The following is a 16,466-nucleotide window of genomic DNA, read 5'->3' on the forward strand; positions in this document are numbered from 1 at the left end:
AACACCCAATTTCGGAAATGTACTTGTTTTTTTAAGTACAAAAAATCAAACCAGATCGGTATATTCTGCAGGGTGGCAGCCTTTGGACCAGGTGGCAGTCTTCCTCACCAGTGCTGGCAGGTTTTTAGGGGGAACAATAGTTGTTTCTGTCTAAAAACCATATATATATGTTTTGTTGCACAGTTTTTTACCAAAAATATTAATAGTAAAACTTAGCTGATTATTTGTTTAAAATAGCCCGATTTCCGGCTAATAAAAATTTTTCTAGCAAACGAATTCTGAAAATAGCCAGATCTAGCTATAAAATAGCTAAGCTGGCAACAGTGACCGTGCATCACATCACAATGCGGAGTTTATTGCTGGTCCAAAATAGAATATAGTAGCAAACAAAACAAATAGCTAATATTTGGCGACAGGTGACAACAGACAGCTGCGATGCCGGTGAAAATGTACGATGTAACAGCGCGCGTTTTTGCCGCAATGCAGACGCTGGATATCACATCCCTGGCTGGCTATCCGGAGCAGGAGATACGGCCGGTGTTGCCATCCCTGGTGCGGATGAGTCTGTTATCGCCGCTGGACAACACGGAAACCTCAATGGAATCACGCAAACAGATTCTGGCCGTGCTCATTGGCATTGAGGTGGTCAATAGCATTGTTTCATATTTGCAGGTGAATTACCATGAGCTGGAGAATGATCTTAAAAAGGAACTGCAGACGCGTCAAAAGAATGCCGCCTTTTTTGATGCGGCCACAAATGCCGGCGGTTCCAATGCCGGTTCCGGCTCCAGCTCACAACAACAACAACAAGCGCAGCCGGAATACGGCTTGCAGTCCGGCATTGCGTTGGGTTTCGAGCGTGCAGATGTTGCCCGTAAAGTGCGTGTTGTGCTCTCCGAGATTTTCAATCTGCAACAGCAGCTGACTACGGCGAATAGCTCCGGCAACTCTGCCGCAGATTCCTCCGCCTCCGGCTCTGGCTCCGGGTCTAAACCCACGCCAACTGTTTCACCCGCTCACTCGGAGATTCTGGATGATGGCATCTATTTGGAGGAGGTGGTGGACATCTTATGCATTGCTCTGGCAGAGTTGCCATCCCTGCTTAACATACTAGAGTTGACAGATGCTTTGGTTCAGGTGCCCAATGGACATCGCATTGTTTGTGCTTTGGTGGCCAATTTCCCGGATTGCTATCGGGATGTTGTCTCCCATGTCATTGCCAATTGTGATGAGGATGCTGTGGATGGGAAACAGCGTCTGCTGCTCCTCATGTCCCTCAGCGAGATGAATCCCTCCCAGGCGTTGGCCAATCGATCCATGTGTGTGGACATGATGAAGGTTCCCTCCTTTATGCTCAAACTGGCACTCAAACATCCCGATGATCTGGTAAGTCTCTCTCACTCTCTTAAACACCCTGTAATTGACATACACAAGGAGTATATTCAATTTTGGTAACAATATTTAAATGCAGATTGAATTTAGAGGCCAAACCATGATCATAATGACATTCTGTTCAAAAATCGATTCAGTTTTGACAAAGTTATGTCAATTTGAAGTTGGTTAGACCTTTGACCTAGATACTTTACAAGTCAAAATTTTTGTTAAATTTCACATGATTTTTTACAAGAAAATGAAATGTCTCGAGATCAGTTTTTTAATGTTGTTTTATACTAATTGCGATATAAAGAGTTGAATAAAAGTGAAAAATGGAGATTTAAAATTTTCAAAATATCAAAGACACTTAGCATCGAACCCAAGATTTAGAGAAAAATAATTTTTTATACATAATTAATTAAATTTGAATGCAGAATGAATTTAGAGGCCAAACCATAATCAAAATGACATTCCATTCGAAAATCGGTTCAGTTTTGACAAAGTTATGAGAGTTCGAAGTTGGTTGGACTATGGATCTAGCAACTTTACAAGTCAAAATTTTTGTTCAATTTCACATGATTTTTTACAAGAAAATGAAATGTCTCAGAATCAAGTTTAAAGTGTTGTTTTATACTTATTTCGATATAAGGAGTTGATTAAAAGCGAAAATTTGGGATTTAAAATTTTTAATTTTCAAAATTTCAAAGGGGGGACCCTTAGCATCGGATTCGAAATCAAGTGACAAAAAAAATTTTTTTTTCTTATAATATTTTTATTATTTATTGTATGTATATTTATTAATTTATTTCTATATATTGTTGCCTATTTTGCCTATATTTATTAATTTGTTGCTCTTTCTAAGTTGTTACTGCTCAGGCATTATTGATAAAAAAAAAAGGATAATTATTTTGTTTATAAATAGTAATTTGTCTATAAGTTCTCAAGTATTATATCTATAGTTGTGAATTGATTGTTCTTTCTTTTTTGTTACTGCTCAAACACTATTTATTAATTGAGCTTTTTATTAATTATGATTTACCAATTGATATCTCCGTGTGTAGATTGCCTTTTTGACTGGTTTGCTGCTGGGCAACGATCAGAATCTGCGCTCCTGGTTCGCGCTCTACATCCGGACGAGTCAGAAGCGGAAGGGAGATGCACTGAATCTGGTGCGTGTCGAGTTGCTGCAGAAGATTGTGAAGATTAGCAGCAATGCGGCCGAGATGAAGGACTTTAATCTACAGGGAGCGGTCTTACTTCGACTCTACTGTGCACTGCGCGGCATTGGAGGACTGAAATTCAATGATGATGAGATAAATGCCTTGTCCCAGTTGGTTACCAGCTGTCCACAGGCCACCGCATCGGGTGTGAGATTTGTCACCTTGGCTTTGTGCATGCTGATAGCTTGTCCCTCGCTGGTTTCCACAATTCCGCTGGAGAACAAGGCGGTGGAGTGGCTGCAGTGGCTAATCCGTGAGGATGCCTTCTTCTGCAAGCGTTCCGGCACGAGTAGCTCTCTGGGAGAGATGCTGCTGCTGCTGGCTATACATTTTCATAGTAATCAGATTACAGCCATCTCGGAAATGGTCTGTTCTACGTTGGCCATGAAGATACCCATACGTCCGAACTCCACAAATCGCATTAAACAGTTGTTTACCCAAGATCTCTTCACGGAGCAAGTGGTGGCATTGCATGCGGTGAGGGTACCAGTTACACCACATTTGAATGGCACCATTCCGGGCTATTTGCCGGTGCACTGCATCCATCAGCTGCTCAAATCACGCACCTTTCTCAAGCACAAAGTGCCCATTAAATCGTGGATATTTAAGCAAATCTGCAGCTCGGTTCGACCCGTACATCCGGTCATGCCGGCTCTGGTCGAGGTCTTTGTTAATACCTTAATCATACCCAATCCCACGGGTAAAATCAGCATTGATCATATGCATCGTCCGTTTACAGAAGCGGAAATCTTGCATGTATTTCGCACATCACCCTTGACCTTCTTTGCGGAGCAGGTGCAGCCGTCCCAATTGGATGAAACACAGTGCCAAGTGGAGGTCAGTTGTCCGCTGACAGCTCAACTCCTCATGATCTACTATCTGATGCTGTACGAGGATACGAGATTGATGAATCTGAGTGCTTTGGGTGGACGCAAACAGAAGGAGTATACGCATAATTTCCTGAGCGGTTTACCACTCAAATATCTGGTGCAAAAAGCCCATCAATATCATAGTGATTATCTGTCATTATTTCATCCGTTGTTGCGTTTGATTATCTCGAACTATCCGCATCTCAGTATGGTCGATGATTGGCTGGAGGAGCATTATTTGGTTAGCTCCTGTCTCAGTTCATCCAGCAATTATGAGCTGCAGCCGGCGCTATTAAGTCGCGCCCTGGACATGGTGAAAGTAAAGCCACATCTGGCCATAAGGGTCTTCAAGCATCTGCTGCAATTGCCACCGGAATCTTTGGCTCCGTATGCGCCACAATTGGTCAAACACTTGGCTCAGGTCTTTGACAAGGATGTGCCGCGGTTTGTCAAGGACTTGTACAATGATCTCTGGCTGCGTCTCAATGCGGTGCTGCCCACCACCTTCTGGATCATGTCCTTGCGGGCGATCACCAACAGCTCGGAGTCCTTGAATCGACGCACCTTTGCCAACGAGAGTCTGCTGGAGCCCATGGATGTCCTGGCGTAAGTAGCACCACATTTGAGATCGATGCGATCGTTTATCTTGAAGTGATCAATGAAATATTGAAACATTTTTAAAAGATCAACGAGGTTTTTAAGATAGCTTAAAGAAATCTTGGAAAGATCAATAATATATGAAAGAGATCTCGTGAAAAGATCAACATTATGAAGAGATCTTAAAGAGATCAATGAAATCCTTGAGATATCTTTAAAGGATCCATATTATTTTAAGGATATCTCAAAGAAAATAATGAGATTTTAAAGATATCATAAAGAAATTATATATATGAAAGAGATCTCTTGAAAAGATCAACACTATTAAGAGATCTTAAAGAGATCAATGAAATCTTAAAGATATCTCAAAGAAAATAATTACATTTTAAAGATATCTTAAAGAAATGAATGAGATTTTGGAAAGATCAATAAAACATGAAAGAGATCTCTTGAAAAGATCAACACTATGAAGAGATCAATGAAATCTTAGAGATATCTTTAAAGGATCAATGCGATTATATGAATATCTTAAATAAAATTAATGAGATTTTAAAGATATGATTAAAAAAAAAAAAATAATGAGATCTTGAGAAAATGATTAATATATAAAAGAGATCTCTTGGAAATATCGACACTATGAAGAGATCTTAAAGAGATCAATGAAATCTTTGAGATATCTTCAATGGATCAATAAGATTTTGAGGATGCCTAAAAGAAGTTAATTAATTTTTTAAAGCTAATGGTTTTTTTTTTTTTTTTGGATATTTTATATATTTTTTTTTTATGAAAATATATCTCTGATCTTATTTACTTTATTTTTATTTATTTTATTTGTAACATAATGTTTTTCTAAAAATTAATTGGAAATAATAATTTATAACGAATATTTGGCTTGCAGTTTTTTTTAGTTTTTCTTATCATAAAAAAATCACTTTAAATTTATAAAATCTTATTATTTTTATAAAATTATATAATTATAATAATTGGTATGGATATTTGCAGTTGTCCCCGTGAGGTGTTCATTATTATAATTATCATTTTATTATTTTTTATGAAAATATAAATCTCAAAATTTATTAACTATTTTGAAATAATTTTCTTAAAATTAAGGAGCATTTTAATAATAATAATAATAATTTTCGGATATTTGGTTTGCAGTTGACGCCATGAGGTGTTTGTAATTATAATCATTATTTTATTTTATTTTTATTAAAATAAACACTTAAAATTAATTTATAGTTTAGTAATCATTTTTTAAAAAATTAATGAGCAATAATAATAATAATATTTAACGGATATTTGACTTGCAGTTGTCCCCGTGAGGTGTTCTGTTCGCCGTACATGCTGGTGATCATGCTGAGGATACTGAAGGGAAGTCTGGCCGCCTCCAAGACGTACCTCAATGTGCACATGCAGCAGAAGCAGGTGCTGGACAAGAATGGATTGGTGCAGACGGATGCGGATCGGGAGGAGCTGAAGACAACGTTGATAGCATCGCAGGAAAGCGCTGCCGTACACATTCTACTCGAGGTGCTCGAGTTTATGGAGAGCAAGGCCAAGAGTCGTGTGTCCATGCTGGAATTGCGAGAGATACAGGGTATTATTGGCACCTATGTGCATCAGGCCTTCATAACGGAGCCATCGTTGGCCAAATTGGTGCACTTTCAGACATATCCCAAGTCGGTAATACCCATGATTGTGGCCAGTGTGCCATCGATGCATATTTGCATTGATTTCGTGCACGAATTCTTGAATGTCACCGAGATGGATAAACAAATCTTTACCATTGAACTGACATCGCATTTGGTATTGAACTATTCCATACCCAAGAGTTTAGGTGTCTCCAAATTCTGTTTAAATGTCATCCAGACAACACTCTCTTTGTTGACCACCTCCGCCAAGTGTAAATTCCTTAAACATGTGCTGCCCTCCATGGTGCGCTTTGTGGAAACATTTCCCATACTCGCCGATGATTGTGTCAACATTCTGATGAACACCGGACGCAGTCTACACTCACAATCTTCGCTGGGCGTGACCACCATGCAGATGCCTCTAACTGAGAGCGCCAAATTGTGCTCATATCGGGATGCCCAACTGCACATCACGATGATCGAGGATGCCTTTAAGGTGCTCGTCGAGGCCGTCATGCAAAAGGCTGAACTCTATTAATAAAAACTCCCTAAATAAGTCCCCTCTCTATAAACCTCTGTATCCCTCCTCTCCCCAACTAATGTTAAGCACAAAGATTTATATTAATAACTATGTAAGCTGTTTAAATTAACTTTGTACCTCCAGTATATCAGTTATAAAAAATTAAATAATTTTTCAAAAACTTGTATTCTTTATTCTTTTCTTTCTTTTTATAAAATCCCATGATTAAAATCATTGGAAGAAGACATTAAAATGCATGAACATAAAAAAAACTAATAAAGAAACATTTATTTTGGATGTTTTATATTTTTAATTATTAATGACAAATCTTGTTTTTATGCTCTTCTTACTTTTATTTGTTTTTTAGATTTATCCTTATTATGTTAGCTGTATAAAATAACTTTGTACATCCAATTTGAGTTGTCATTAAAATTATATATGAAGATTTAAGTATTTTTCAAAAATTGCAAGTGTTTTTTTTTATAAGTTTATATAGTTCAAATCAATAGAACAGGAAACAAATAAACAAATTCTAAAATCCTTAATATTAAAAGCTGAATAACTTTTATTTTTCAGTTTTTTGTATCATTAATTATTAAATTCAGCTTACATTATATTTATTTTAATTTTTTTTTTTTTATTATCACTAAAATTAGCGTGTATATCAAATAAGAAAAATTAAATATTTTTCAAAAATTTCATAAAATCCGTCAAATTTAAAGAAAGAAAAATACAAAATTCTTAATATTAAAAACTGAAAATTAATATTTTTTTTAAACTTCAATTTTTCTGCTCTCTTTTTTATGCTCTCCTTTATTTTCATAGAACCCAAAAAGTCAAATCAATCAATTTTTATTATATATGCTTAAATTCTTTCTTTTGTTTTTATGCTCTCACTACTTTAATTTTATTTTTACGATTAATTCTAATTATGTTAGTTGTATAAATTAACTTTGTACCTCCATTTTGATTTGTCACATCAAATTAGCATGTATATCAGCTATAAAGAATTAAATAATTATTCGAAAATTTTAATTGTTTCTTTTCATAAAAGTCGATAATTCAAATCAATAGGAATATTTGTAAAATTAACAAGCCAGAAAAATGATATACATATTAAAAGTAAAAATATCAGTATGAGTATGCATAGAAGAAATATATATTTATTATTGTTTATGTGGTTACGATAACCGCTTTAATATGCAATACTTTGCTTCTATTTAAACTTTGATTCAGTCAGTCGCAAAATGTTGCAGAATATAATTTGTATTATCCATGTTATTAATTCATTTGATTCGTTTACTGCTGCAATTCATATTTCGGAATATGAATATTAAGATCTCAGTTATCTGAGTTGGGGTAAGCCCATAAGTATTCAAAATTTTGATAAATTTTTATTCCTTTTTGTTATTCTTAATTTTATCAAACTATTAAACTTTTTATTGAAAAAAAAAAACGAATTTTGATAAAAATTTAAATTTAATTGGAGATTTAAATATGATTTACTTTTATTTCAAACAGTCAAAATTTATTGACGACTAATTTTATATGTAAATAAAAGATTTATTTCAAAAAGTGGTTTAAGTTCGGGTTCGGTTAATGAACCAGTTCGGGCTGCTTAGAAACCCGAACCGAACCTGTTCTGCTAGGTTCGGTTCAGAACCAGTTTGCGGAATTGTAAATATTAAAATTTTCGTGAATTAACCAATTTATTAATTTATTAGAGCTGGACAGGAAAAGATGATGAATGAACTTGATTTTCGAATTCTCCAAGCGGATTTATTTTCAGTAATGTATAATAAAAAATTATATTTATTATATTATTAAATTTAAATTGAGGCCATTGAAAATAAGTATGCCACCTTGTTAACTTTTTCACCATGTTTTTGTCCCTGAAATTCTGGCAGCACCGGTCAGCAGCTGCGTTATCGTTATCGAATCGCAGGCGTACAGTCAGAAAAAAAACCACATGCCGGCTGAAAGTATAAACATTTTGCTGCTGATGTAAAATTATATACTTAATATTAAAATGAATACACTCAACGACGATTGCCAATTGCTGATAATTAAATATTTAGACTTGGAGGATCAATTAAGTCTCTACGAAGCCATTAAAGAAGGAGTAGAAGAAGCAGAAATACCGATAACTACAACAACAAATCGTTTATACACGAATCTTTGTTATAGTTGGCAACACCAACACTGCTTTTTTTTGGATGTCTACACTTTTGAAGTATTGAATGAGAAACCGGAATTGCGAAATGATTTCCTCACCATTATCAGTCCAACTGTACAGAAATTGGATCTGGAGGGAGTTACAGTGAATAAACTGAAATATTGGAAACAATACAAATTTTCCAAAATGCGATCTTTGGAATACTCAATGGTGGAAAATGATGATTACGATGATCTCGAATGGAATGAAGCGAGTTTAATTTTGGAATTAATGACCGAATTATTTCCTGAACTATACAATCTCAGGCCAAGCGGTAAATTTGGCTTTATCACCTTCACAAGTTTCAAGAATTTACGTAAATTGGATTTATCGGATTCGTGGCCCGTTTATGATCTCGACTCTGCATTTGATATGGAACTGGAAATAGAAACTGAATTCCAAAATCTACACATGTTGGAAGAACTGCAAATGAAATACGAAGCTATTGCTGATGAGCATTATAAACTCTTAATCTCGTTACCCAAACTTCGTAAACTTGCCTTTATATATTTGGAAAAATCACGTTGTGATCTCATTTTCGAATTGCGCGCCAAGGATATTAAGAAATTGATTTTTAATTTGGATTTTTTGAACCGATTATCGCTTGTCAAAAAATTGGTAAACTTGCGTGAAATGACATTAGTAAAAGTCAAAGGACTTACAGCCAAAAATCTACAAAATTTGATTAAGGACTTACCTTTATTGGAACGTCTTGAGATTATGGGATTCTCGATTTTTCAAACAGAATCTGAGCTTTGGCAAACTATCGATTATTGTCCAACACTTAAGATTTTAAACATGCCGCATAAGAAAATAAACGAAGAATTCTTCTCTTCAAGCAGACGACTAATGGAAATGGTTTTAAATAAGCGATTGAATCCGTTAACTATATATTTCAATAATACTACACCTAATGAGCTAATTCTTTTATATTTCAACCATCGCAATTTAAGAATTTCTTTTGATCCCATCAAATTTGATTATAAAGTTTACTGTGAGGTTGAATTTCATTTCTATCTGTTGGAAGAGAAAAAGTAAGAATTATAATCTAATTTGGAAGTATATAAGTATATTTTAAAAATATGTATATAAAAATGAATATAATTTCGTAAATATTTTATTTGTAATTTGTTACCTTTGACAATGTGAAACAATAAAATGAAAAGATATTATTGTAATTTCATTTAAAAGTATTATTATAAAAAGGATGTAATAAGAACTATAATTTTAACATTGACAATATAATGTTTCAAATGAAATAAACGTTTTAATTCTGATTTGTAAAATTTAGAAAGTAAATAAGAAACACTGAAGTTTACAAAATAAAATTTTTACTATTTAAAAATTTTGAATTTTGTAGTATTTTAAATGGTGCGACGGCCGAAAAAAATTGGTATATTTTAAGGCTCTAAGAAATCATAAATCCTAAATAAAACATCGTTGATATAATTGGGGTTTTTTTTGAAAAACCTTCAGTCTTATTTTCTTAACATTTAAAAATCTTCTGTCTCTTTTGTAGCTTTCTTTCCGCCTCTCTCACTTCTGTGCTTTAATACACATTTTAATTAATATTTTTAGTTTCGATATAATTTCCTTTTTATTAAATAATAAATTTTCCCTTCCTTTTAAATTTTTATTCTATAAAGCGAATTATTTTTTTCTATAATTTTCGAAAAACCATTTATTTATTTCTGTATTTTAAAAACCATGTTATTTAAAATTAAGCTTTTTTTTATTTCCTTTTCTTTTTTTAGATAGTAAACTTTCCGTTTTAAAAGTTCTTCAACTAAATTTCGAGTTCCATATTTTTCGTTTAAAGAGACGATTATAGCCTCTTTTTTTCCATAATTTTCGAAAGTAACCTATCTGTACTTTGAATACCATTTTCATTAGCAATAATTATTTTTTTATTTATAACAAACACATTTATTTATTTATTTTTTTAAATTGAATTTTTTTTTTTTATTATTTTACAACTAACGGTACTTCTCTTTGCATTTACATATATAACATGTAAAAAAATAGAATTAAGGAATAGTTAAAAAAAAGAAACGTTGAACACGATGCAGAAACGTCAGCGTATGAAAGAATGGCGGAGGAGAAGCAGGAGAAGAAGGAGCTGGAGAGGATTGGCAGCAGATTTGGCAACCAAGGAGGCGAATTTTGCAGCCAGCGGCAAAAAATGTGTGGGTGTGTGTGTGTGAAATTGTTCAGAAATAGGAATTAAATGCTCAACAAAACCGCGACAACTCTAAGAGAAATCTCTAGAGCTGCCAATGCGTGTTTAAATGTGTGTGTGAAGATTTGCAGCTGGACAGCACCGGAAACGGAAGAGAAATGTGGCTAGAATTCGCTACCAAAATGTGCTGTAATCCCATCCAATCCCAACCAGTTTCCATACTCGAACGTAGTGCATCCGTGGGCTTAAACATATATATGATGAGGGGATTGGGAGTGAAGTGGAGATGTGTTTACATCATGCCACCCATACCGCCCATGCCTCCCATTCCTCCCATGCCGCCCATGCCGGGCATGCCAGGAGCACCATCCTCCTTGGGAATCTCCGTGACGACAGCCTCGGCGGTGGTCAGCAGCGAGGCAACACCAGCGGCATCTGTGATCGCTGTGCGCACCACTTTGGTGGGATCAATGATGCCCTTCTCAATCAGATTGCCGTATTCACCCTTGAGTGCATCATAGCCATAATCACCCGTCTGGGTCTCCACCTTGGCCACAACCATGGCCCCATCGACGCCTGCATTCTTGGCGATTGTCATGCAAGGCATGCGGAGAGCACGACGCACAATATCCACTCCAAGGTTCTAAATCCAGATAGAAAGAATAACGATATAATTAATATATTGCAAAATTACATATACATTTTTCATAAATTTACATAAATATTTAAGCAAGTAAATAATAAAGGAAATCTATATATAAAAGACTTTGTCCTGACTCACTGACTGATCGTTGCACAGCCCAAATCATTAGACCTAGGAAGCCAAAATATTTACTCAACATAGTTGGGACAATTTTATCGTTATAAATTTACAAAAATATTGAAATAGCTAAGAAATGAAATCTATATGCTAAACTCGTTGTCGTGACTCACGCACTCACCAAGTAATATATTTAAAAATTACATATTAATTTGTAATAAACGTACAAAAATATTTAAGCAGCTAAAAAAAAAAAAAGATAGAAGTCTATATATAAACTTTTGTCCTAACTCACTGACTGATCATTGCACAGCCCAAATCATTAGACCTAGGAAGCTAAAATTTTGACTCAATAAATCAAATTGGAAAATCAATCGAACTCGGAGACTTCAAACTTGGGATGTAGGTTCCTGGTGCCCGTACGCAGATCAAGTTTGTTTTTATTTTTGGATCGGACCTCTTTATCATATAGCTGCCATAGAAACACGATAGGTCGAAAAAAAAGTTTAAGTATGAAAAACTTATTGGTTTTTCGAGATATCTCAACCAATCTCACACAATATACATCTGGGCTGGTAATATACATCCTGACATATAGCTGTCATAGGACCGATCGGTCGAAAATCAAGTTTTATTATGAAAAAGTTTTCTGTTTTTTGAGATATCTTAATCAAACTGATTGAATATGCATTTAAATTGGTGTTATAAATCCTAGTTAAATTTGCTTCAAATCGGTTCACTATATCTAATTGCTCCCATAGGAGCAATCGGTCGATAATCAATATATTTAGGATCCTACCGTTGAGCGTGCTTTACCTAAAATGTTTCTAAATTTTTCCAGTTATTTTTGTTGCTGGTACTTTAACGACTACAGGGTATATTTATAGTGAGAGTGTGGTGTACGCACCTGATCCTCGTTCTGAGTGGCAACTCCATCGAGTTTCTCGATGCAGCGCAGGAGAGCGGTACCACCGCCGGGAACGATGCCTTCTTCGACGGCAGCACGAGTGGCGTTGAGAGCGTCATGGACGCGATCCTTCTTCTCATTGACCTCCACCTCGGAGGAGCCGCCGACGCGGAGCAGAGCAACGCCGGAAGCGAGACGAGCCAGACGCTCCTGGAGCTTCTCCTTCTCGTACTCGGATGTGGTATCGGTGATCTGTTCCTTGATCTGATCAACACGACGCTGCACATCATCCTTTTTGCCCTTGCCCTTGAGCAGGAGTGTGTCATCCTTGGTGATGACCACCTCACCCACTTGACCCAAATCGCTGATCTTGACATCCTCCAGCTTGACTAGATCGGCATCATCACCGAACACAATGCCACCAGAGGCAATGGCCATATCAGTTAGGGTCGACTTGCGATTATCACCAAAACCAGGAGCTTTAACTGCAGCCACTTGGAGACCAATCTTGAGGCGATTCACGACCAGCGTGCTCAATGCCTCACCATCAATATCCTCGGCAATGATAACCAGAGGTTTACGCTGAGCATTGGCCAACTCCAGAGCTGGAATGATGCTCTGCACCGAGCTAATCTTCTTCTCGGACAGCAGCAATAAAGCATCTTGGAATTCCACTTTGGCTCCTTTGGAGGAGTTGATGAAATAGGGCGAAATGTAGCCACGATCGAATTTCATGCCCTCAATCACCTCCAGCTCATCAATCAGTGTCTTGCCATCCTTGACAGTGATGACACCATCGCGTCCCACCTTTTTCATGGCATCACTGATCAGTTTACCTATAGCCTGATCTCCATTTGCCGAAATGGTGGCCACCTGGACAAGTACAAATAATAAAGAAACACTAATTAACAAAAAAAAAAAAAGCAAATGGACAAATTTCTTAGGTGAAATGTAACGTTCGTACGCATTTGAAGTGCAAAAAAAGCATATATCAAAACATTTTGATACTTTAAAAAAAACGTAACTTATAGCTCACAATGAGCACTATAATCGGTGTTAAGTTCAACTTTAAATCACTCTGCGTTTTCAAGATATTCACAAAAAACAAAGGCATTCGCACGCTACAAAAAACAAATGTCGCTTTTAATCGCTGACTTCAGCAAAAAACTGAGTGAATATTTGCTAAGAATTACGTTAAAAATTAAAACAAAAAAATAGGAAAAGTAAAATAAAAAAAAAATTAATTTCTTAACATAAACATGTTTTAAATATTCTTTTTGTTGTTGTAGTAACTGGAGTGTGCCAAAAATTTAAAAGTTAAAAAATATATGTAGAAGAATTTAAAAAATTTAGTAAGAGGTAAAAAAAAAATATGTAAAAATAATATAATTTTTTCTTTCAAACATGTTGCAGTAAATTTTTTTTTTTTTGAGTGAAATAAAATTTGGATAAATAAAAAAAAAGTTGATAAATTAAAAAAAAGGGTTAGTAAAAAGAAATGTAGAAATGATTAATGTTTAACCTGGGCAATTTCCTCGGGGGTTTTGACGGGTCTCGACATGGCCTTGAGATTATCCTTGACTGTCTCGACGGCCAGCATGACGCCACGACGAATCTCGACGGGATTGGCACCCTTGGAGATCTTCTCGAATCCCTCCTTGGCAATCGCACGAGCCAGCACAGTGGCCGTGGTGGTGCCATCTCCGGCCTCCTCGTTCGTATTGTTCGCCACATCCTGTACCAACTTGGCGCCAATATTTTGGAATTTATCCTTCAGCTCAATCGATTTGGCCACTGTCACGCCATCCTTGGTGATCTTGGGGGAACCCCACGACTGCTCGATTATCACATTGCGACCCTTCGGTCCCATGGTGACCGCAACGGCGTCGGCCAAAACATCGACACCCTGTAACATCATTGCGCGCACTTCGGGTCCGAACTTCACGTCCTTCGCGTAGGTGCGATGCAGCGCCATCTGGCGGCTGATGGTGGTGCGTGCAAGTGAAACTGGTAAGCGGAACATCTGCCGGAAAAGAACAACAAGAAAATCCCAATTAAAATGAATATTTCATTTGATTTTTAAATATTATATATTTATTTTGTTATTCAATATTTAATTTAATTTTTCTTAACCTTTTTTTTATTAAACTCAAATTAACTTAATTTTTTTATTGAATCTAATTGAATTCGTTAAGATTTAATATATTTTTTTTACTTGAAAAATAAATATTGAATATTTCATTTCATTTTACACTTCATTTATTTTGTTTAACTCAATTGGATTTCATAATTAAATAGATTCGATATTTAATATATATTTAACATTTAACGAATGAAAATGAATATTTCATTTTATTTTTAACTCTTTATTTTAATTAAATCAAATGATATTTATCAATAATCAATTGTTTTTTATATTGTTAATAATACTACTATTACATCTTCTTTTATATCTGTAAATATCAACAAACAATATAAATGCATGTTTAATCATTTAAATTTTTTATTTATTTATTTTTCTATGTATTTTAGCTAAAATGTATTTTTTGCTTATTTTTTTGTTCCTATTTTTCCTTTCTTATTTTTCAAGTAATTTTGCCAACTTTTGAGCTTTCAAATAAATTTTTAGCATACATATGTACCTAAAAAATTAATTAATTTTTACTTTAATTTGTATTAACTTAATATTATTTTTTTGTAACTTTAAGCTTAACTCATTTTATTTTTTTTTTTATTTTATAAAAATTACCATTTACTGTTAAGTGAAATTAATGCTATATATTTTTATTAATTTTGAAAGAATTTCAATATTTCAGTCGAAAACAAACTGCAATTCAAAAACTTATTAAAACACGTGCTGCACTCCCCTTCTCTTTTCCACACGCACACACAATACTCAGCTTCTGTTTACTTTATTAAATCGGCTTATCGATAACACAACACTTCCAGAACAAATCATTTATGTAATCGCGCTGTGCCCCCATCGGCAATACAAATACATGCAACTGTGTTGACAACTTTTAGAAAACAAAAAAAAGATGTTTATAGTGCCAGCACAGAATTACTCAATGATGCATGAAAATAAACATAAGCACTAATTATTAACAATAAATGTGCAAATTTATATATATTACTAAGAAATTAAAAACAAGCGAATTTTCGCAGCTCACTTTTAGATTTTTGCAATTGGTCTCAATGGAAAAATCCAGATTTGACGGGAAAAAGCTTTTCGGGCAACACTGACACGCACATATGTTTGCACGCATGCATGTGTGTGTGTGTGTTTTAGGGCATGTAATGCTTGTAGCTTGTTATGAAATCCGTTAAAAAATGCTATTTTAAAATTTCAAATGCAACTTTAACACATCAAAATTGTGAAATTGCCACAGAATAGAAATAAAAAGCCGAAATAAAAAAGACATGTGCGTTTGCTGTTACGTGAGTGCATGTTTGTGTGTGTGAGCGAACTCCAATTGGATTAATAAAAATTCATATATTTTGTATGAATGTGAGATTTATGGCAACCTTATTTATGTACAATGTGTCACATAATTACGGTTAATTAAAGCTATTAAGGTTTTCGGTAGGAAGATTCTAGAAACAAGTTTGCCGGCACTCTTATATAATACACACACTCGCACACACATACACACACAGTTAGCAATGATAATGCAGTTTCGTAGTAAACGCGGTAAATTGATTGTATATTTAATTTACTTACAGTGCTGCTGCTTTTGATTTGTTACAACAGATTTGTGAAAAAACAAATGTGACTTTATTTAACTTGATGTAAATTAACAAGCTCACTTGCTCCAAATGTGCCGCAAGGTGGACTCCTAACCTTTAACAAGCAAGACTTCTGAATGAGTGAAGAAGCAAAACTGACAGTGTCAGTCTCATATCCAGTGCTGCCACCTTGCCCAAAAGCTTCGTCCGAATTTCCCATCTGGCAATTCTTAGCATTTAAGTTCAAAAACTGTTTTTTTTCGTAGTTTGTCTTAATTTTGAATCTACAACTTTGTAATATTTGCAGCGTTTATGTTAGAATTTTGTTAAATTTTTGGATTTAACTCGAATACAAATTTTGTAACACAACTTTTTTCCTCCTGGGACACAAAATGTTTGCCTTTATTTTATCTTATTTGGAATTCAACGTTTTCATTAAGTTGTTTATTTGCCAAGTTATTGCTACAA

The 16,466-nt window shown here is 34.9% G+C and overlaps 2 protein-coding genes across 2 annotated transcripts; one reads left to right on the forward strand and one right to left on the reverse strand.

The window, feature by feature from the left end:
• Positions 1-350: 350 nt before the first annotated feature.
• LOC117793554 (integrator complex subunit 2) lies at positions 351-6,378 on the forward strand. Its single transcript, XM_034633902.1, has 3 exons — positions 351-1,386; positions 2,436-4,069; positions 5,371-6,378. The coding sequence occupies exons 1-3, from the start codon at positions 436-438 to the stop codon at positions 6,227-6,229; spliced, it is 3,444 nt and encodes a 1,147-aa protein (XP_034489793.1). The 5' UTR covers positions 351-435; the 3' UTR covers positions 6,230-6,378.
• A 4,081-nt stretch (positions 6,379-10,459) lies between these two features.
• Positions 10,460-16,152, reverse strand: LOC117782980 (heat shock protein 60A). Its single transcript, XM_034620104.1, has 4 exons — positions 15,994-16,152; positions 13,795-14,295; positions 12,273-13,145; positions 10,460-11,248 (listed from the first exon to the last, which is right to left on the reverse strand). The coding sequence occupies exons 2-4, from the start codon at positions 14,293-14,295 to the stop codon at positions 10,898-10,900; spliced, it is 1,725 nt and encodes a 574-aa protein (XP_034475995.1). The 5' UTR covers positions 15,994-16,152; the 3' UTR covers positions 10,460-10,897.
• Between the last annotated feature and the right edge of the window lie 314 nt (positions 16,153-16,466).

This window comes from Drosophila innubila, chromosome X (assembly GCF_004354385.1).
Source record: "Drosophila innubila isolate TH190305 chromosome X, UK_Dinn_1.0, whole genome shotgun sequence".
Classification (NCBI taxonomy): domain Eukaryota; kingdom Metazoa; phylum Arthropoda; class Insecta; order Diptera; family Drosophilidae; genus Drosophila; species Drosophila innubila.

Coding starts and splice junctions, on each gene's coding strand:
- LOC117782980 (XM_034620104.1), bottom strand. CDS start 14,295: ATGTTCCGCTTACCAGTTTCACTTGCACGCACCACCATCAGCCGCCAG. Junction 13,146..13,794: donor CCCCCGAGGAAATTGCCCAG/GTTAAACATTAA, acceptor GTACTTGTCCAG/GTGGCCACCATTTCGGCAAA. Junction 11,249..12,272: donor CCACTCAGAACGAGGATCAG/GTGCGTACACCA, acceptor ATCTGGATTTAG/AACCTTGGAGTGGATATTGT.
- LOC117793554 (XM_034633902.1), top strand. CDS start 436: ATGCCGGTGAAAATGTACGATGTAACAGCGCGCGTTTTTGCCGCAATG. Junction 1,387..2,435: donor TCAAACATCCCGATGATCTG/GTAAGTCTCTCT, acceptor CTCCGTGTGTAG/ATTGCCTTTTTGACTGGTTT. Junction 4,070..5,370: donor GAGCCCATGGATGTCCTGGC/GTAAGTAGCACC, acceptor TTTGACTTGCAG/TTGTCCCCGTGAGGTGTTCT.